Genomic DNA, 22,645 nt, shown 5'->3' with positions numbered 1-22,645 from the left:
TCAAGAGAGTCGAGCACACGTTTTAAAATGTTGTCGTTTTTATTTTTATGTAAAAATCACACAGCTGCTAGTCGACTGCAGAGATATAGTACATCCATGCAGTTTGAACATCTAGGATCCCACAGCCAAAGAGAGAAGGAATTAAATATTTCGCTGTTAGTCAGCAATTAATCCAAATGTACACAAGTCCAAAAAGGGTGTGTCACATACAATTTACAACACAGATCTGAAACCAAATGGTATTCAAAATCTCACCACGGATTTTGTTGTTTTCAACTGATTGCTTCTGCCTGGATTGCCATTTGGGACGATGGGTGCTATTCGTGTGGCAAGCGCTAATCCGTCGCATGATTTATTTGTTTTTTAAATAATTTTAAATGGTATTAGTTCCAGGTGTGGCAACACGCACGCACGCACAAACATACTTTCATACATACAGACCCAGAATACTTTATCATCCACAACAGAGAAAAACAAAAGGCAAGCCATTGTTTGCAACAAGGTGGTCAGTCAGTCACCATGGAAACCTGAACTCCAAGCAGGGGAGTTAAGAGTAAGGCCTTAGACACAGAAATAAAACTTTAGAATCAACCAAACGAGAGGCTATTTTGGGATGGCACAAACCTTACTTTTTCCAGGCGACAACTAAAGTGGTTTGTGTGATGACCTTTATTTTTTTTTTTTTTATACTTCTGACAGACTAGCAGTTTAAAGACAAAAAAAGAAAGCCATACAAGACAGAGGGTTTTATGTTCAAAGTGCAGTTGGGTCATTCGGTTGTGGTGACTGGTCTCTAGTCTTGTTATTCTGTTTTTTTTTTTTTTTTAGTTTTTTTAAACAGATCTAGGCTCACAGTGCAAAACACTGATGTGTAATTGCTTCCGTCTTGGAGCATATACAGTGGACTGTGTTCTGGAAGATCCGAGATACAAAGACACAGTTGCTACTATTTATAAGCTCAAACAGCTGTGGAGATGTATCGCACCGAACTTGCATAGTGCCGACGTCATCCGGCAGATGATTCGAAATATCAACTCTGGATCTGTGCCGCACGGGAAATAACAGGAAAACCCATCATCCAGAGTCCTTCATAAATGCCGCCTCGTGTGGCTGGAATAAACTTAAAAGCTCCCTTTACGTAAAAGGAAATTGGAAAAATAAAGCTGCTCTCAAAAGGGGCTTGAAAAAAAAAAAATGGCGAACCGGATATGATGGAAATAAGTATGAATAACAGACTAAACAGAGGTGCGAGAGCAGTGATAGTTCAGTCATTTGGCATAAATCGGAACCCATTCAAATCAAGGCGCACAAACGCACTTCAGAGCGGGCAGTAATGAGCGAGGACGGCTGAACTCACAGCGCACGAGAGGTGGAGAGACTTCATGTGGGCATCGCGCACTTCAGAAACAACCCCAAACATGTCTCTTTCCCAGAAACCACACCAAACAAGTCAGAAAACGTTAGATTTTCAGTGGCTCCTTAGTGGTAAAAGCAGAAAATGTTTAATTTTTAATTGATTGTGATCGTTGTTGTTTTGCTGAAAACATTTAATATCTGTTTTCAGTAGTAGTTATTTACAGAAGTTCAATGTGTAACTCCCTTTTAAGATTTGGCTAATGAACTCTTTAAACCTTAGATTGGTCTGTTGACAAGACTGGTACTTTTCTCCAGACATTTAACAAAAACAGACACACTCACACACACATTCATTCACCAGCAGATGTCTCTTCAGACGGAACTCGTAGCTACAGCCAAAAGTCCAACACTACCTCCCCACTAAGCTGTCGGCCATGGATACAGGTCTCTTGAGAAAAAATTGAAAAGTGCCACATTGAAGAATTACCCATGCCATCTTTTCTTCTCGCACTCTCACAGCCGCACTGTGCTTGCTCCCTGGCCCACTCCGCTATACACCTGATAAGTAAGTGTGGGCTTAAACATGGTGCACGCTGTGAACGGGAGGGAGGGGAAAGTAAGAGATGTGGGGTGGGGTTGAGGGTGGGGGGTGGCATCCCACCAAGAGCCGCAGCCTTGCTTTGGAGAAACTACAACCACCTCATCGGTGTTGGTTAAAGATGAGAGAAAGGTCTGAGCTGCTCCAGCTGAACTTCCAAGGATATCCTCTCTTCAAGCAAGTCCTGGGGGAAAACGACAAGGTAGGAGGGACTTGAATTAGACTTAAAATGTGGAAAAGTCACATTTTGCTTCGAGGAGAAACGTCAGTGTTAGGGGAAAGTTTCCATATGGGTCTGGTCTAGGTCAGTGTTTCCCAACCTTTATTAAGCTAAGGCACATATTTTCCACAAAAAAAAGTATATACAGTGATAACTTGAGATAAAAGTGACCTGACTTTCAATTTTTAGAGATACAAGCAGTCCTTGGGCCGAATTATTTGCCTAGCCTTTAGTGCAATAAAATCTTATATTCCGATACCACCGTATCCCATCTTTTACGATCACTGGGCTTTATCTTGTCAACTCAAACGGGACAGGATACACTCGTTACCACGGCCACAACAACAATCGATCGCGCGTGTATTGTGTTGGTCAAAAAAGAACAAAATGAGGAAAAACGTGTGGTGGTGCTCACCGGTGCTCGGGAGAAGACGTTCATTCAAGAATTGCTTGAGGTATGTTTACGTACTTTTAATACGATATGGATCGTAAGCAGGCAACAAAACGTTATGTACCCCAGCAAGCTCATGCTAGCACTAACGGTTGTACGTAAACATGCCGGCATTCTGTCAAATCATGCTCTAAGGTTTTGGTGTGTGAAGTAATTTAATTACAATAAAGTAATTTAATTATAGTAAGTTAGTACCCATTATTTCTGTCATGTTCTAAAGTTGGTTTGACATGACTGATTAGAATACATGACCTGACAAGAGAATATTTTTGAAGAAACTCAGTATACAGTACATAAGTATATACAGTAAATGAACAAGCCATTTAAATAGACATTGCTCCATCTTGTGATCGGTCATCGTTTTTTTAAACTCGCTGATCAGTGATCGGCCCCAAAAATCCTGATCATGTAAAGCCCAGGCTTAATGCTAACAAACAATGCAAAACGCCATAGATGGGCTAAAAAAATAACATCTATGTGGAAGTGTGTTAACGCTTTAAGGAACGGATATTTGAACATATACGGTGCAGGAACACATGTAGACGGATGATAACAATACTCACAGCATATATTCTTTATCCTCTGCGAAAAACTTCATTTGTGTCAAGACTGTATTATACTGACCCCCTGGTACCCAAGTTGCATACACCAGAAGGAGCGACAATAAATTATCATTCACATTTTTTTCTTTTTTTATTTGTGGGGAGGGGAGAGCTGGAATGGATTGCCTTTTCCATTCATTCATTTCTATGGGGAAAGATGATTTGAGTGTTTTGAGTTATGAGCATAGTCACAGAACAAATTCAACTTGTATATTGAGGTAACACTGTATACTGAGATAATTATGTTTTATGAATAGCAACAGGTACACAGGTTAACTAGAAGTGCATTCAATATTTTTGCCTGTAACTATACATCGCTGTTATTGGTAGATGAGTGGCAACATGTTATGTTTAGTAAATAATGATTCTCAGGCATATTTGAAATTGTACAATTTCCAGTGGCACACCTGATGACCTCTCATAACACACTAATGTGCTGCGGCACAGTGGTTGAGAATCACTGGCTTAGGTTGAGGGCCTTGCTCTACTTAGTGCGATTCGAGTTGAACATTTAATTACAGTAATTTATCGTATATAATACACACTTGAGTATAATGTGCACCCCCAAAATTGACAAAAAAAAAATCGAATAAAATAAAATGAGGAAAACCCTTCTTCCAATGTATAATGTGCACCCATGAGTTTCTATTCATTGATATAGTTATATGCAATAAATGTGAGTGGTGACCCTCTCCTAATTTGTTTTGCTTATCAATACTGATCAGCAATATTAATACTGAGGTTTACTTGTTCTTTAATAATATATTTAATATTGTGGCGCCCCCTAGTGTTTAGTTTTAGTTGGGGTTTTTAGGGGGGGGGGGGGGGGGAATGTGCATTATACACAAGAAATTATGGTAGTATTGCAAATTATTTACACATTACAGAATTGTGTGTGCATGTACCTTCAGCTGTTGTTGCAGTTCACTGTTTAGTCTTGCCAACACCGTGTTTGTTTCCTTATTTCTTCTAATTGATGCTTGTATCGCCTTTTTATCCTTACCTACTGACCTGTCACCATAACACACACACACACACACGCACACACACACACGCACACACAAATAGACTTTCTTGATACAACTGGTGACCAAGACGTATTTCATGCACTTTAGGTAACTTTCCCAACCTGGGGATAGAGGGCTGAATAGCCAAGCCAGCAGCTATGATGTTTGGCTTTTGAGGGCCGTGCTGCTCGTCCTCAGGCCGCAACTCATCCTCAGACTTCAACCTGCGACGAATAGGCTTGGGAGGAGGGCCTAAAGGGCCAGACAAACTCTTGGTCTGGAAGAATAACAAAAACAAGGCAAACATGAGGTTTTGTCTGGATTTATGAACAATTAGGTTAGTTCTTTAATTTGTGTAATTGTTAATGACTGTAAAATTCAGTAATATTACATTGATGTCGACTATCAAAAGAATCAAGCTGGTGGTGAATTACAGAGTTAACAGTGGTGGTAGTTCTTTCATCAGCCTGGCCGTCACTCTTGACTGTTCTTAAGGGCCCAGCTCCTTCTGAAGACTTGTCCCCCTGCAATAACCCACAGACAAAAAAAAGCATCTCAAAGTCCATCACTCAAAAGGGACATGTTATGGAAATGACTTTTTAATTGGTTGTTTACAAATAGTCTCTAGAGTGCCTCCCCAACCATCAAGTGTGAAATTAAACAATATGCCTATTTCTGAAAACCTGTCCGTGAGCAAGCAGTCGCCACTTTGTATAGTTCTAATTTACATAATAAACCGTCCCCAAACTGACGTTCCCTACCCATGACATGATCAGAAAGGCTGGCCAAAGCCAAAGTAAGGGAAAAAGTGGGCAAGGATGGTTGCGTTGAAAGTACTGGGCGTTATCCCTTCTCTTGGCAATTTTGCAGAGCAATATTTGCTACGGGCTTTAGTGTTGTCATCTGTTTAGCTTGAAGTACAGTATGTTCACTTCTGTTGTGCGCACACTACAGGGGGCAGTGTGGTTCACGCATGCAGCGAATACGTAGATTTGATGAAAAAACAGAAGCTCTGCAGTATTAACTTGTTTTTCGCATGCCTTGTGAGTATTGTAATCTAGGTGTTATTTTAGACTCCCATCTTGACCTGGACAAACAAATCTTATCTGTTGTAAAGACCAGTTTTATCATTTAATAATTAATGCCAAACTCAAGTCTGATCCTTTATAAAAGCATCTAGAGAAAATAATCCATGCATTCATAACTGTAGATAATAGTAGAGAATATTGTCACTCTCTTAGCTTTGGTCTCCCTCTGACTCTAGTGGCGCAGATTCACATGGTCCAAAAAGCAGCGGTGAGGTTGCTCACTAACACGAAGAACTGTGGTGGTGCTGTGAACACATTACACCCCTGTACTGGCCTTAAGTCCAGTCGAGGCTACACCTTAAAATACGACTTAAGGTGGCTTAACACCCTGGCCCACAGCTACATAGCTGGTATCATACAACCGCATGTCTCCACCAGGTCCCTCAGATTGTCCAGCCAAGGTCTCCTGCCTATGCAAAAAAGTGACTGCATTTCCAATTGCTGGTCCTCAGTTATGGAACAAACTGCCCCCTAAAATCCAGTCTCAAAACCCACCATTTTAAATATATTACCCTGGTATGTCATTAGTTAGGTTTTTGTCTCATTATGCTGTTTTAATTTTCAAATTCTGATTTGCATCTAGCCCGCGACCCTAGTGAGGATAAGCAGCTCAGAAAATGGATGGATGGATGGATGATTTGCATCTATTTTATCTATTTACTTTCATCATTCACATTTCTACTTTTTCTTGGCTAATGCACTATGTACAGCACTTCGGTTCAGTGTGAGTTGTGTTTAAATGTGCTCTAATATAAGGTTTACTTGAACTGTGTATTCACATTTTGGAAGGTTTTTTTAATGTAAAAAAAGTGTGTTGCCATAATAAAGGCTAGGGAAACCGCTTATTTATCATCAGATAGAACTAGACCATGGAGAGATGGCGCACGCACACACCTGTCCAGGATCGCTGTGCTTGTCAACTTCCGGCAGGCTGGAAGGTTGTTCAGATGCCGCAAAGGCCTGAAAATGACTGAAGTCTGCGAAATTAGGTTGCTGTGGGATCTGCTGGGGAGATGTGGCGCTGAGCGCAGCCCCCGCTCCCGGCGCACCCTCAGCCTCAGCGCGCTGTCCCGTGTGTGGTACTGATGACTTTGGAGAGGAGATAAGTGAGGCATGGGTCTGTGCTTCTGAGTGAATAAATCAAGCACAACTGTTGCTTTTTGTCTTACCTGTGTGGGAAGCGGTCGAGGAGGCACTGCGGGTGGGAAAGCTATAGCGGCGGGCTGCAGCTGTCCTGTGGCTGAGGTGGCGGCGAAGTTGCGGTTCATGTCCAGCGATGAGGAGCGGGAGTGTGATGCGTGAGGGCGGGGCGGAGGGGGAGGGGGAGCCACCACTTTTAGAGCTTCCGGAGATGCGCCCGACTGAGACCTGGATACAGACATAGAAACAAGAACACTAGAAAATCCAGACCTCATCTACAAAATCACTGAGTGAACATAAATAAAAGGGGTCCTCGGTTTGCAACAAAGGTTTATTCTTATGACGCGACGTACAGTGGGTATGGTAAGTATTCAGACCCCTTAAATTTTTCACTCTTTGTTATATTGCAGCAATTTGCTAAAATCATTTAAGTTAATTTTTTCCTCAATGTACACCCAGCACCCTATATTGACAGAAAAAAAACAGAATTGTTCAAATTTTTGCAGATTAAAAAAGAAAAACTGAAATATCACACAGCCATAAGTATTCAGACCCTTTGCTGTGACACTCATATTTAATTCGGGTGCTGTCCATTTCTTCTGATCATCCTTAAGATGGTTCTGCACCTACATTGGAGTTCCGCTGTATTTGACTATACTGATTGGACTTGATTAGGAAAAGCCACACACCTGTTTATATAAGACCTTAAGTTCACAACAGATGTCAGCGCAAATGAGAATCATGAGGTCAAAGGAACTGCCTGAAGAGCTCAGAGACAGAATTGTGGAAAGGCACAGATCTAGCCAAGGTTACAAAACAATTTCTGCTGCACTTAAGGTTCCTAAGAGCACAGTGGCCTCCATAATCCTTAAATGGAAGACGTTTGGGACGACCAGAACCCTTCCTAGAGCTGGCCGTCCGGCCAAACTGAGCAGTCGGGGGAGAAGAGCCTTGGTGAGAGAGGTAAAGAAGTCCCCAAAGATCACCGTGGCTGAGCTCAGAGATGGAGTAGGGAGATGGGAGAAAGTTCTAGAAAGTCAACCATCACTGCAGCCCTCCACCGGTCGGGGCTTTATGGCAAAGTGGTCCTAACGGAAGCCTCTCCTCAGTGCAAGACACATGAAAGCCCACATGGAGTTTGCTAAAAAACACCTGAAGGACTCCAAGATGGTGAGAAATAAGATTCTCTGGTCTGATGAGACCAAGATAGAACTTTTTGGCCTTAATTCAAAGCGGTACATGTGGAGAAAATCGGGCACGGCTCATCACCTGTCCAATACAGTCCCAACAGTGAAGCATGGTGGTGGCAGCATCATGCTCTGGGGGTGTTTTTCAGCTGCTGGGACAGTGAGACTGGTTGCAATAGAAGAAAAGATGAATATGGCCAAGTACAGGGATATCTTGGACAAAGACCTTCTCCAAAGTGCTCAAGACCTCAGACTGGGCCGAAGGTTCACCTTCCAATGACCAATGACAACGACCATAAGCACACAGCTAAAATAACGAAGGAGTGGCTTCAGAACAACTCTGTGACTGTTCTTGAATGGCCCAGCCAGAGCTCTGACTTAAACCCAATTGAGCATCTCTGGAGAGACCTGAACATGGCTGTCCACCAACATTCACCATCCAACCTGACAGAACTGGAGAGGATCTGCAAGGAGGAATGGCAGAGGATCCCCAAATCCAGGTGCGAAAAACATCATTCCCAAAAAGACTCAAGGCTGTATTAGCTCAAAAAGGTGCTTCTACTGAATACTGAGCAAAGGGTCTGAATACTTATGGCTGTGTGATATTTCAGTTTTTCTTTAATAAATCTGCAAAAATGTCAACAATTCAGTTTTTTTTCCTGTCAATATGGGGTGCTGCGTGTACATTAATGAGGAAAAAAATTAACTTAAATGATTTTAGCAAATGGCTGAGTGAACATTTTAAGGGGGTCTGAATACTTTGCGTACCCACTGTAACTTGAATTTATACGCAAGTTGGAAAGCGCTGTCGTCTTTCACTACCCTATGCTCACACAAGAGTGAAGTCAATTACAATAAATATAAAGACACTAAAACACTTTTAGGCCATAAACATAAAACAATCAAATGAAATACGGCATGTACGGTGGTTAAAAAAAATGTAATCACAATATGGATCAGATCCAGACAAAGCTACTTTTAACATTACAGCTGACCCTGCCTCCACAGCAAATGTTGTTCAAGCCAGAATATTTTCACAGATATAGGATGATGTATGTACACGGGGTCCTCGGTTTACAATGGTCCGGCCCTACAAGGTTTTCCAGTGTGCACGTCAACCACAGGAATAAAGCAAGGAATTGTTCTCTTTTGTTTGACTGTTTATCATTTGATTGTTTTATATTCATGGCCTCCAAGTGTTTTTCACAAATATTAACTTCAATTATGCATTAGCATAGGTTAGTGAAAGAAACTTCCCATCTCCTGACTTGCGTGCAGATTTGTGTTACATCAGTGTCGTAGGAATGGAAGCCTGTCATAAACAGAGGAGCCCCTCTAAATTTTTTACCATTAACAAAGTCAGGGAATGTGTGAAATTTTTATTAATTCTCAAGACATCATCGATGGTTGGATTCTCACCAAAATATAGTGTGAAGACTCAAAATCACAAAGAGTTGCAAACTAAAAACAAACCCATGTGTTTGTCAAGGGTAATAAGTCACCTTTGTCTTGCAACTGGCTCCTGGTCAGATGTGAAGGAGTCAGAACTGCTGTAACCATCACCTTTATGGAGACAAAAAGAAAAACCCGGTCAGCTATACTGATATAAATATGACTTCTTGGACTACACAATTTGCCTTTTTTACTTTAAGTAATATTAAATGGTCATATTTGCACAACAAGATTCTATTAAAGAATGTCAAACTAACCAGATCGCTATGTACTGACCTACAGAATTTGCTGGTACAAACTTCATGGTGGCGGGTAGTTTGGCTTCTTCGGATACTTCTGGTGGTTTCGCCAATAATGGACTGGTCGGATGGTTGTGATCTGAAGATATGGAAATAAGGAGTGGAGGCAAATAATTTAGTTTATAGCAATCATTATCAAGGACACACTGTTTTTAAATCAATGAGACGTCTTCTGAGGTCATTACTTGGACGCTTTGCATTGCACTAATTTCAATACACAGGTTCTACAGATCCAACGTGCCAGTCTGTACTGACTCACTGTGGTGTTGAAACTAGACAAAGATGGGCAATATCACAGTTAATTGGAGACAGCTATCAATGGCAAATCTTGTACAAGTGAAAAGAAACAGGCAGTTTAAAGATTACTTTATTTCATTTGAGATGCATTATGAGGTAATTTAGCCATGAGGAGGCTCTCACCGCTGCCAGTCCTCTTCAGCTCCATTTCCTGCATGTGGATTTTACTGGGGGTCATCCGGATGGGAACGGGGTGGACGATGGCTGTGTCCTGTAGGGCAGAGGAGAGAGAGAGAGAGAGAGAGAGAGAGAGAGAAACTGTGCTTATCAATTTATCATCATCATCATTATCATCACCACATCAGCCAAGGAGATTGTTTTTGTGTCTTTCTTAGCAGGTTTATGCAACAATTTTTAGGGGTTTTACGCTCATCCAAAATTTGTATCAACATTGAAGCATTTTAAAAATGATTATTATTATTTATTTATTTATTATTTTTTTAAATCGTCAGTGACAAATTCCTTAATCTTAGTGACAAAAATCTAATTATGATCTCCAATTGTTGCTGATCTTAAATAAATAAGTCTGTGCTCAACTTTGTTGCCCATTGTTTTGCTTGACTGTACATCAAATGTAATCGCGGAAAGAAAAATGTATAAGTACAATAGTGCATTTTTCACCAAAACTCCCAATATATAGAAATATTAATCTATAAGGGATGTGGCAGTAGGAAAAAAAAAAACAACAAAAAAAAAAGAGACCCAATAAAACACACACATTTGAAAGAACCTCATTCCCAAACACAGTGATACAGCAAGAGAGACAGGCAGAAGAGACAATACAGATCATTTCAGGATGGGTTAATGTCTTCTTTCCATTAATGGTGAAACCATGCATACTAAGTGATCGACTTACAGGGTCAGCTGGTGCAATGTTAGAGTCAAATTGGGTCAGAGTTTGTGAGCTGGAGGAGCGCTCGCTAAACGTCTCCCATTGCTGCAAGGAGACAGACGGACAGTGAGAAGATGAAAAACAAGTCAGCAAGACAGCCAGTGCAGTGACATCACACATTCATATCAACAGTATGAGGCACTGTGTGTCATCGCCAGTCATCCAGAGATGAAGTGAGATCATCAGAGACAAAATCATCTAGTGACACCACTGAGTTTGGGGACAGAATAGCCCCAGAAGTAAGAGAGGACATGCTTATTCATCAGGGATTATGTTTGCTAACAACTGACATTCAGTGCCAACTACGAAGGTTAAAAATAACCTTATCAATGCAGAGAAATTACAGAATACTTGTGTGAGTAATTGGTAATTGTGTGTGTGTGTGTGTGTGTGTGTCTGTGTACTGAAACCTCATTGCTCTGGTTCATCTCCGGCCAAGCCTGGTTGAGCGAGGGCATGGAGGGAGACTTGTTGGGAGTCACCTCAACAGGGGAGGCCGAGAACCCAACATCAGCCGTCTGCTCTGGAACCTCTGCGTACCATAAATATGACTCGTTAACTTTAATACCATAAAAATGAAAAAAAGGCTTGCTAGATGGTAGCACAATGTAATAGGTAACTTTTCTTTTTTTTACTTAGGCTATCAAAATGACAAGTTTCCTATTACTGGAGTATCATATAAAAGAGTGACAATATATTTATGTTTATATAAGGAGCAGATTTGTCTTTTGATTCATCAATCCTTTTTTATACCACTTGGCGCTTATCCTCATTAGGATCACAGGTGAGTTGAAGCCAATCCCACACCATGAACCAGTCGCCAGCCAATCGTAGAGCACAGATAGACAAACAACCATACCAGCAAATGCTGTTGGTCTGTGTACTCTAAACACTTACATGTCATCTGTTCTGACAAATAAGTTGCAGATGAAAGACATTTTGTGCCGAGTATCAACAAAATGTGAATACTAGTGAAGCAGTGCACAAATGTACAGTTAATGCACAGCACAAACTATACTTTTGAGATTTGATGTGGTCCAAGGTGAAGAGACGGATCAGGAGAACAAATGAAAGGGAGTGAAGCTGCCAACCTGCTGAGTCATCTAGGTCAATCAGCTTTGGCATTAAGCTCTCAGGCAGCTTCTCGGGGAGGTCATAGCCATTCTTCCTGGCTACCACCAAGTGGAATGCAGCGCAGAATTCATCCAGGGTTAGCGCGCCATCTTTGTCGAAGTCTGAAAGCTCCCTGAAGACACACAAATGACTGTGGCTAATTCATGCTATAGTGACAATTAAAAAAAAGATAATCGAACAAGATTTACATTCTTCGCACATGACTTTGGTTTTCTGCAACCTTGTGAAGGATTTCAGCAGTTAACAGGTTTGACAAAGGAGTGTTTATGGATTATACCGAACATTAACAGACTTCTCATTAGTTATCTAGAGATACATAATACATTGACGCAACTATGACATCATTTGGTAGTCTTAACAGTAGCGGAAACCACATGGGTGCAATCTAATGACAAAGCCACAATTCTACCAAACAGTATTAAATTAGGGTCAATCGGTCCCAATTTAATTTGTAAAAATAAACCCTAATCTGGCTCACATTTTCCCTTCTGCATGCGGGATGATGATAGCTGTGCTCTTTCTGTCTTATTTGTGTACATTACAAGAAACGTTTTAGACAAAAGCACTATGTATTCTTTCCACTTCATTCTCATTTTGCAGAAGCGAACATTCTGTTAATAGGGCTACAGCACTGGTCACTAACTGACAGACCGCGGTCTGGGTCCGGACCCACAATCAGTCCCATACGGACCCACACCTATAGCTACAAAAGAAGGATATGATTCAAGACCTACAGGGCACTTCTATTTTAAGCAACACAGCATTACAGGCTTTATGGTAGTGACAAAACGTACAGACAAATTACGTGCAAGTTAAGCCATCCCACATGACTGTACTCAGTCAATCAAGTGTGCATTTCTGGCAGTAATCACTGACTCCACGCAGACCAGAAAGAAAGTCCAGGGAAGCAAGAAAAAGACTCAGTATGGAAGTCAAGTTAAAGATGGCGAAATGGAGAATGTTCAGAAAAAATTTGGAACAAAAAAGTTCTAATCCAACGGCCAGTTATTTTTTGTTTATACTTCCCAGTGGGAGATTCCCACTGGCACTTATCAAAAAAAAATTCACTTCCAGAACAATTTGTCCAAATTTCCATATTTTCAAAATGTTGTTAAGACATTTCTGTGCAACAGTCCTAGTTGTTAATAAATTACAGGTTCAATATTTGTTATTTTTATGTTTTTTATTACGTCAACCTTGTAATGGTGGACACCTGCATAGAATAGCCTGAATAGAAGTACCAGTATATGAGATTTGGATGTTCCATCAAAAATATCTGGGGAGGTGTGATAAAATAATAAAATAGCATGCACCAGGCAGCTGTTCAATGTGGATGTGCTGGTAATGTCAGAAGCTGGATTTCCCCCCCGAATATTCGCAACAATCAGTGTTACGGCCGTAACGAGTTAGCGTTCAGTGATTTCCGTAACAAAATACAGACGTTCCGTAACATTTGGCAGTTCCTTAATATTACATGATATGCCATTGTGAGACAAAACAAGGTTTTGAACAAACAACCTCTCAAACTGTTCAATTGTTATAATTTGTTAAATTAAAATATGTAAAATTGTTTGTTGTGTTGAGATGCTAAACAGAAAAAGAGAAGACGAGGGGAAGAACCAGTGCTTTGACTTGGCCTTGGTCCCTGGCGAGGTTGCTCTGGTCTTCACATATCTCAGACCGAGTCACTCTGGAGGTGGCAATTACTATAATCGTGTGGAAGGTATTTTGCAAAACCAGGTGTAATATGTTCTTTTTTACAGTACAATTTTGTTTTGTCTCTGAATTCGTTTTGGATAAAGTTGAATGCAAAAGCAGCACTGTAATATTCCCAAATGTTAGTAGACTCATGTCATATACGGTATTGGGAAACCTAACCAGTGAAAAATATGTATACATGGTGGATTAAAAGATATCTGATATTCTGGCAGGAATAATGGACGTTAGAAGCTTTGCTTTGACTTTTGTCAGTCTCAGTGTTTTAAGGTGTTTAAAAAACAGAATACTTCATTTTCACTGCATCCATAATAGTGGAACTTCACAATTTCCAAAGGTATCCTAATATCTTGTAAGGGATGCAAAAACTACATTTAGCTTTTTGGTCTCTTCACATACTTGGAGAAGTCGCCTACTTTCCCTTTTTTTTTTTAACATTACAGATTCTGAGTATATATTGGATATGCTGTATCTTCTGTCCAAAGTTGAAGATATTAAAAAGTTAAAGCCAACAAAACAACTTCCCTCACCCAAAAAAAAATCCATAACAGAATCAAAAAGGACTCTGATCAATAAGCAGTATCAATAATGGAACCACAATCGCTAAATTATTATCAGTTCCCATTACTACGAATAAGCAGCACACACATCAGAATGTATGATTGCCTATTTGCATTGAAAAGGCGCCGACTCACCAAATATGTGACAACTCTAAAATGGGCAATTTGGACTTGGTGAAGAACTCTTTTGCCGCTGAACCTGTGATGCACATAAAGAGACAGGATATGACTCAGTCAGCACCTTCTTACTGAGAGTTTTCTGTGTTTTCTGTTTTCATACCTGGTATGAAACCAGTAAGGTCAGGTTGAATGGTTTTGAACTGGTTGATATAATACTGTCTCTGTTCGTCTGTGATCTTCCAGGGATCATCATAGCCACTGGACTGCCGCTGGATCTCATTGGTCGATGCTGCTGCCGAGGCCATCGTTGTTCGTATCGTTGTGCTTTCCTAGGGAAGTAATCATGTGACAGATGGATTATTTATTCAGATTGGAGATTTTGTTTTGATTCTACCGAATGAAATCAACATGAAAAAAGCTTCTTCTTTTTGTGCCTTTGAAAGTGGAGTGAGGAGGCCTTGCTTTTTCAAATAAAGATTTCATTATGGACCACAAATTGGAAAGGAAGGACATTTCTACACATGCAACATTCTATTATTTTTGATTCTATTAAAACCGAATTAAGAGCCTTGCAACAAGACTAAATTAAATAACACAAAATGTAATCATACTTTGGGCAAAGCTTCTCAGTGGATGAAGGGAAATTATAGAAACATAGAAACAAATAAACGAGTCTCATTTTGACTAAGACGCACAGACAACAGGTTCAGAATCTAATTTGATAACATAAAGCCATCCAAAAGAATTTAACTGAAAATGTCAAAAATAGATGCATTGAATTTACATTTGCAGTCTTATTTTCTCCAGTACCTAGCTGAAGATTAGCTTTTTAACTCACATTATAATCAATTACAAAATAAAACACCAGCCTGTCATTATTTAATTATTTGTTGTGAGCCAGAAAGAAAATGATGGCTTAATGTAGGTTATATAGTAACTCTGTTTTGTGCGATTTGACAAATGCTGGTGTAGTCATTCATGACTATACAATCCTGACACCAGCATAATGTTTTCTTACCTGTACGGATGGCGGGTGCACCCCCGGGAGTGTGCTTGATGGCGGCGTGTCAGCTGTGAAACTGACCCAACTTTCCTGACCTGGAAGAGGGGGCGAGTGTGACAGCCACATCCCATCACCTGCCACAGGAGCTGCCATGGGCAGAAACTAATCATCAATGCTGTTAAGAAAACTAGGAGGAACAAGGCTATTTTTAAAGGTCCAACATTATTTTCATTTATTCCATGTAATATTTTCCAAATATGGGGGTCCTTGGTTTAGGAATTCTGTTCTATGGTGGCGATGTGACTTAAATTTGTATGCAAGTTGTATCACTACCCTATGCTGATGGCAGTAATTAAGTCAGAATTTAGGCTTTACACGATCAGGATTTTTGTTCAAAAAACAGATAACCGATCACATCACAAGATAGAGCAATGTGTTTATTTAAATGACTTGTTCATATACTGTATATACTTGTGTACTGTATACTGAGTATCTTCAAGTATTCTCTGGCATTTTATACAAAAGCTAAAACATCAATGACATCTCAGGGGCATTCAAGGATTGGCAACTGACATAAGTTTAAAGTTCAGTCAGGTCAAATCAACATTACTTGATCCAGAAATAGTGGGTGCTAACTTACTGTAATTAAATTACTTTATTGCAATTAAATTACTTTAACAAATACTGTTAATGACATGCCAATTCTAACATTCTCACTGTCCCTGTCGGCTATATGGACGGGTGTTGCTGACCGTTTGGGTCAGCGTTCGTTTGGTTGTGCGTTTCCTTTTCCTTGCTTCGTTGCTTGAATGTGGCATACTGCTCCTTTTGTATATTTTTCAGGTCCCTGATCAAATTTGTTGTGTTGAAGCATTTAGATGACCTTCCCCCATGAGGTACATCAGTTTTGCACAGATTGCTAATGATTTACGTGTTGTCAATTACGTAATTGATCGGATCGGCGAATTATGACATTGAAGCGGATCAGCCAATCATCATAAAATTCTAATTATCAGCCTATACCAATCAAGCCAATCAGATCGGTGTAAAGTCTATCAGAATTACAGTGAATATTTGTATGAAAAACACTCCTAGGTCATAAACATGATACTGAGCTCCACACTTGCACCACGTGATAAGCAGAGCACCGCAGACCATGTCGGGACCGTCATAAACCGAGGACCCCCGGAGAAATATATTTTGTATATTTCTAACAATATTATTATCATTGAATTACCAGTTTGAGATTCCCGGAACTGCGTCCACACGACTCCGGTCGGTGCCACCACTGGTTGTCTGTCTGTGTTTCCGCCACTGTGCTGCCGCTTGTGTTTCCTCCAGGAAGGTGGGGAGGTGGGAGGGGACTGGTGAGGGGAGACCACGGGCGATGTCGGTTCTCCCTGCTAAAAGAAACAAACCATTTGAAAACATATATTTCAATATTTATCCCCTAATTGGTCAAGACCTCACTTGCTATAATTAAAAATAGTGTTTTGTTGTTCATTTAAGGCAATGCAAGCTTAGATTGTAATTATCAGAAAGCTTAAAGAACAAACCGACAATAACAACGAGGAAGATGATGCTTGGCTGCCAGACGTACACACCTGTGTTTCTATGCTCGGTGCTGTGGGCTGAACTGCCTCATGGACAGGATGTGCGCTGGCTGAGGGGGGGGCTTTCTTGTTCTGGTGTCCCCTGCCTGGCGGTCTTGGTATTAACGCGGCGGCAGAGGCGGGGTATAAGCCCTGACTGTCCGGGTCCTGGTATAGCGCCACATGCCTTGCCTCTGCCTCATTCTTCCCCACCACAAACCTGGGCAGTGGCAGGTCCTTGACTGCAAACACAGTAATTATTTCTGAATACCAACCAACATCCATCACAGAAGAGCATCATGATTATTTTGCTGTGGGGAAGTAGTGTCTATGCTTTCTTATAACATTGTGAAATCATTCCAGGGTCTTCATGTTACAATATTTCCAGCTAAGTGCTTATTTTTTTTCCACACAGCTATTTACAGCAGACAAACTCTGGTCATTTAAGCCTTATGACTTCTTCAATTTCTTGTCTGAGTGTGTAACATAATTCCCTTATTTACCATACAGTGGTTCCTGGACTTAGGAGTGACCAGAGTGTTTCGAGATACAAGCACTCACGCCACAGATTTTTTGTTCTGATTTTCCAGCAAAAGAAATTTTGTTATGAGCACTAAATAGTGTTTTGACTGACACTATCATAGAAATACCAATTAATGAAAAATAAGCATTGTAAACTCTCTGACAGTGTTAAATACAACCTAGCCTGTTAAATTTTGATACAGCCCTAATATTGAATCTAACCATCTTGTTCCCTATCAAATAATCTTGAAATATTAACTGTATTACAGGAAAAAATAGAATTCAACAGTGGCTTCATTGAGAGTTGTTCAGAGGCTGTTCCAAATCAAAATTAATTTTAAATAAGGACTCACCTGAGTTGAGGCTTTCCACTCTAAGAGGCAGGCCCGACTGGGCGATGGCAATCAGTTTTAGGGCGATGTAGAACTGGCTCCGTCCAAAGTGACCCAGCCGAGTGGCTCCACACAACTCTGTAATCTGAACACACGCAGACAAGCGGACAACACCAAGCATTACCAAGGTCATATTACCAAACAGACCCACGGCAAACGACTGAAGACAGATGAGATGTTTTGTTGCATCATCGTCTTGACTAAACAAAAATGGAAAATGTGAATGCAAAGTACACGAGTAAAGATCTCTCACTGGCCATAACATTAGGTACACTGCACACTACAATTGTGATCAAACATGAGAGCTGTAAGGGGAAAAAAAAAAAAAAAAAAAAGTAATTTGATGTAGGTCTTGTTGAGTATCCTTAGATTGTTCAAGTGTACCTCAGCCCACTGTGCATATCCAACCTAAAAAAAAAACATCAGGCCAAGAAATAGAACTCATAAGGAAGACTCCTCAAGTGTTCAGCCTGTCACAGTTGAATGATCCTTTTTTTGTGCGGACAAACAGTACAAGTCATTTTATTCAGTCTGTTCAAACACAATACTCGTTCTGTCTCTAACAAGCCAGCGCAGCGCTTAGTGCACATTAAAATAAAAAATAAAAAAAGAACGAAAAGTACAATGCTGCTTCTTTTTTTTTTCCCCACCACACATCTCGCCTCTTTGACCTTGAAAAAGATGCTGAGTCACAAAGTGCAAACACTGCCACCACTGACAGCCAAAAAGTCACAATAATGAACGTCTTTAACTCAAATGTCATAATATGCCATGTGACCAAAGCAAATAAAACATAAGCAATTTCATAATATTATATATACATAATACAACACACATTAAAATGACGAAAAGTAATTATTAAAACATAACACGTAATTAGTAACTGGTGATGTAATGACCACATATGTTATATTATGTTAATTATTTTCTTGTTTCTTTTATTTTTTTTAATTGTCACAAGAGGTTCTCTTAAATATTCTGTTTTCAGCGATGTTGTTCGTGCAAGCAGTGTACATTAGTGGAGACGATCCACAGAATGCGCACAAAAATATATACAGCGAACTAGTGTTGTCATGATGCCAAAATTCTGGCTCCAATACTATACCAGCATAAAGTACCTCGATACGACACTGAAATGACACCATGACAAAAACCAACGACATTGGTAAAAGCATTGAATCATAGCTGACAAAATATTGAACTTCAAATTCAAAATAATATTGGGCAATGGATGATGTGAAATGAAATTATGTAAATATATCCTTTATTATTTTCATGCCGGCGCAGTACAGCGGAACCTATATGCTATAGACACTGTATTCTTAAAAGTCATTTGATTTTTTAATTATTAGCTAATTCATTTATTCACAACTGGTGGGTAGGGACCCAAAAGTGGGTCACAGACAGCGAGTGAAAACTTGCATGTATTTTTTTCCATACAGTATCGCAGGAAAGTGACAAGAAAAGCTAATTTTGTGTTCTTTAGCAACTAGTTTACTCAGTGACCAAATACAGTGCAGCTCAGCCTTTGGCTGGCGGACATCATGGCAAGGAATATACTTTTGGCGGTACAGAAAACTCCTTTGAAGCACCATTTAAAATATAATATACTGTGCATTCAGAGGCTATTTTTAAAAAATAAAAAAAAATAAAAAAAAAAACTCTTTATTGTTCTTAACTCTTATGAAAGTCGATCACGACCTTCCAACAATAGGGTCCCAGGGTGACAACAGCTGAGAACCACTGAGCTAAATATCTGTTATAAATATTAATACGCAACTCAACTTTATTTACAGAGCACTTTAACAACTGCAGCTGTAACAAAGTGCTGTACATAAGGTCAAACATAAAACCACAATATTAATAGTAATAATATCCTAGAATATGGAGCCTATCCCAGCTATCATCGGGCAGGAGGCGGAGTACACCCTGAACTGGTTGCCAGCCAATCGCAGGGCACATACAAACAAACAACCATTCGCACTCACATTCACACCTATGGGCAATTTAGAGTTGTCAATTAACCTACCATGCATGTTTTTGGGATGTGGGAGGAAACCGGAGTGCCCGGAGAAAACCCACGCAGGCACGGGGAGAACATGCAAACTCCACACAGGCGGGGCCGGGGAGTAATAATAATAATAATTAATTATTATTATTATTATTATTATTACAAATCATTCTCAATTAAAACAATTTAATTTAACTTATGAATAATTGATTTTTTTCGGAATTTTTCATGGTTTGTCGTATGTATACATGTTTGAAGATTTATTAAAAAGTTTTTTAAAGCCTTGTCCTCTTCCTGTCAGGCATTTTGGAAACGACATCATTGCTGGATGCCTGCCAGAAGTAGAGTTGTGACTGAATTTCTTGCTTTGGAAAGGCAACCACCACAAAACATTTGTAAAAGGTTGGTGAAATGTGTATGGGGTCACGGTTATGCCATCAATGATGACACATGATGGGAATGACTATTATGTTTTATGAAATTGCATTGTCCCCTTTCAAAAATAAACTGAACTGAACTATGATCTTCTCCTTGCCCAAGTATTATTCCCAAGATTAACTGCTGAAGATGGTCTGCCACTCCTTTCCTTGTCACAGAAGTCATCCAAAGCAGACCCTTATTCTTCGCCTTTGATCCTGGACACCCACGTTTTGACTGTGTTGTAGCCTATTGCAGCTTCCTCATACATATTTTGCAACCTTTTGAAAATGTTTAGTGGCAGTTCCCCTTCCAAAGCAAGAAATTTAATCACAGCTCTCGGTTTCTGACGGGCATCCAAGAATGAAATCATTTCTAAAATGACTGACAAGAAGAGGACAGGCTTAAACCAAATTATATATTAAACAAACCTTTATTGAAGTATTTAAACTTAAAACTGTGAACAAGGAAATACCACTTAGTATTAGGTTAAATTAAATTGGGGTCATTACTTCAGTGCTTAATTCTCCATTGTTTGATCTGTCAGTTTTATAAACTTCAACTGGGAGTGACAAATTTGAAGTAAGCCTGCTTTGCCTCTTTTTTGGAGAACTGTGTGAGCGAGACAGTAAGAACAGGAATATTTGAAAAAGTGATAAATTAATAATATATATGTGTTCTACACATGTTAAACGTGTATGAACTCAAGTGTCTGAAGTGTGCGTAACCCTAAAACAGGTTTCAACTGTAATTGATCAAATCGACTAGCTGTTGAGCCCTCTTTCTAATATAAAAGAAAAAAGATAATACAGGCTGCTTAAAACAACTGCAAAAGGCTTGTCTACAAATAGGTATGTATATATACATATATGTATTGTATTGATACACGATTATGTATGTGGAGAGGAAATGGGTACAGGAAGGATGGAGGCGAGGGGACAATAAGTTTTGCTAAAATTAGAGAAGGAAAAGTGAGCAGTAGTCATGAGTTCGTTTGATGCAAGATTTACATGTGTGCTCATGAAAGCTTGAGGGCAAACAGTACATGGTAATCGGAAATGTGCAAAACAAACACACACACCATGTTTACAGCTGGGCTGCGCGGAGAAGCTAACGTTAGCCAGAAGAAGGTGTGTCTCGTACTGCGTAGCGCTCGCTGCTAACTGGTGAAGGCTAACGGTAGCTTTTACTGACAGCTCAGCTCTCGACAGCCGCTCAAGTTTATTGAGTATCCAAAATATTGCTTTGAGGGCAGATTCACTGGAGCGCAATAAAGCGTAAAAAGTGAGGACTTTAACACCGCTAGCTTACCTGTATGACAACTTCGCTAGGTAGCTGGGCCGCCCGGAAAAGGTCAAGAACTCTCCCGTAAGAAGCCACTTTCTTGGTGTTGTCCGTGTCGCAGTAAACGAACAAATCCGAGTAATATTTCTGCTCGACATCACTCAACGTTAGACTTTCCATCGTACTGCTGATGCCACCTTAAAAGCAGACGAACGGGGTGTCGATTAGCCCCGGAGCCAGTCGCTGGGGCACGATCCGAAAAATGGACGAGACTTCAGGATCACAACTTAGCTAGCTTCGCAGCTAGCGTTAAAATGAGCGCTAATTATGTTCTCAAGTCGCAATGACAAAGTGCTGTCCCGCGACGCCCCTCTCTCTCTCTCGCTCTCTATCTCTCTACCGTCGCAAAACACTAGTTGTTGCTCAAGATAGACGATTACCATTTAACGATGAATGCTTTTATACAGTATTCCACTTAAGTTAACTTGTTGGGCCAGCCAGGCAAAGGAGCCAACAGCTGGCTAGCAGCTACCTTCAATCTAACTCGGCGGCACTAGTAAAGGCAAGCTAAGCGTGCAAGTCGACCCCAAGTATCTCACGTCAAAAGACGCCGCCTTTCGTCCGCTACAAGCAAGTGATTCGTGCGTTTCGTCAGGGTTCAAATCCTCGGCGGGCCCGTTAGAAGTAAAGTTTCGGGCTCTTTGGGTTCCTTCCTCTAGTGACCATCGCCGCCATTCCTACTAGCGCTGTCACAGACTCCGGTAAATCAGCACTTCCGGGACGATGCTTCAAAATAAAACGCACACGACGTTCACTTTTACGTGTTATAAGTGCACGTGCTTTCACACTTAACTTGACATGACGGCACAAAGCAATGCAATGCAAAATTCCCATATGTAAGGGATATTTTCAACAGAAACGTCACAATATTTATTTATTTAATTATTCATTTATTCAATCCATATTCTGATTTGATATTGTCTATACTCGCAGAGCACGTAAAACATTTTTTGTGTGTGTGCATGAAAGACATGCCTGCACAATTTTTTATGCTAAAGGGCCACATTTCATTTTTAAAGTAAAAAAAAAAAAAAAAAAAAAAGGGGTCTAGTAAAAAAGAAAAGTTAAAATGTGTATGTAAACTATGTAATTTTTAATGATGAAATAATAATTCATCTTGTTTCAATGTTATCATTTATAATCAATTTAATTATAATTAATGAACCAATTATTTACTATTATACACAAAATAATTACATATAAAATAGTTTGACTATTTATGTTTGTGTTTAAAATAAATAAAAT

General features: G+C 40.0%; 1 protein-coding gene across 6 annotated transcripts; it reads right to left on the bottom strand.

The window, feature by feature from the left end:
* Positions 1-16: 16 nt before the first annotated feature.
* Positions 17-22,129, bottom strand: reps1 (RALBP1 associated Eps domain containing 1). 6 transcript variants are annotated; one of them, XM_061753593.1, is made up of 20 exons: positions 21,940-22,127; positions 21,368-21,537; positions 17,590-17,713; positions 16,727-16,956; positions 16,360-16,525; positions 15,138-15,268; positions 14,280-14,448; positions 14,135-14,198; positions 11,681-11,835; positions 11,000-11,121; positions 10,554-10,634; positions 9,821-9,908; positions 9,378-9,479; positions 9,152-9,212; positions 6,492-6,690; positions 6,217-6,411; positions 4,669-4,758; positions 4,357-4,511; positions 4,133-4,238; positions 17-2,138 (listed from the first exon to the last, which is right to left on the bottom strand). In XM_061753593.1, exons 2-20 carry the CDS (start codon positions 21,518-21,520, stop codon positions 2,070-2,072), a joined length of 2,460 nt encoding a protein of 819 aa, XP_061609577.1. In that variant the 5' UTR covers positions 21,521-21,537; positions 21,940-22,127; the 3' UTR covers positions 17-2,069. The 6 variants fall into 6 exon arrangements, 5 of the variants coding, with proteins under 5 accessions (XP_061609577.1, XP_061609579.1, XP_061609576.1 ...); XM_061753595.1 differs by having other exon boundaries at positions 16,360-16,522; positions 21,368-22,128; XM_061753592.1 differs by having other exon boundaries at positions 21,368-22,127.
* Between the last annotated feature and the right edge of the window lie 516 nt (positions 22,130-22,645).

Source organism: Phyllopteryx taeniolatus, chromosome 18 (assembly GCF_024500385.1).
Source record: "Phyllopteryx taeniolatus isolate TA_2022b chromosome 18, UOR_Ptae_1.2, whole genome shotgun sequence".
Lineage (NCBI taxonomy): Eukaryota > Metazoa > Chordata > Actinopteri > Syngnathiformes > Syngnathidae > Phyllopteryx > Phyllopteryx taeniolatus.
The sequence above is the reverse complement of the archived record's forward strand: the minus strand, read 5'-3'. Positions and strand labels throughout refer to the sequence as shown.

What these genes read in the sequence shown, in the direction of transcription:
- reps1 (XM_061753592.1), bottom strand. Translation starts at nt 21,520, where the DNA reads ATGGAAAGTCTAACGTTGAGTGATGTCGAGCAGAAATATTACTCGGAT. An exon ending in GTTCCGGGAATCTCAAACTG is followed by an intron (nt 15,269 to 16,359) that starts GTAATTCAATGA and finishes TGCCCATGGCAG; the next exon opens with CTCCTGTGGCAGGTGATGGG. An exon ending in TTAGAGTTGTCACATATTTG is followed by an intron (nt 11,836 to 14,134) that starts GTGAGTCGGCGC and finishes GTGTGTCTTCAG; the next exon opens with GGAGCTTTCAGACTTCGACA.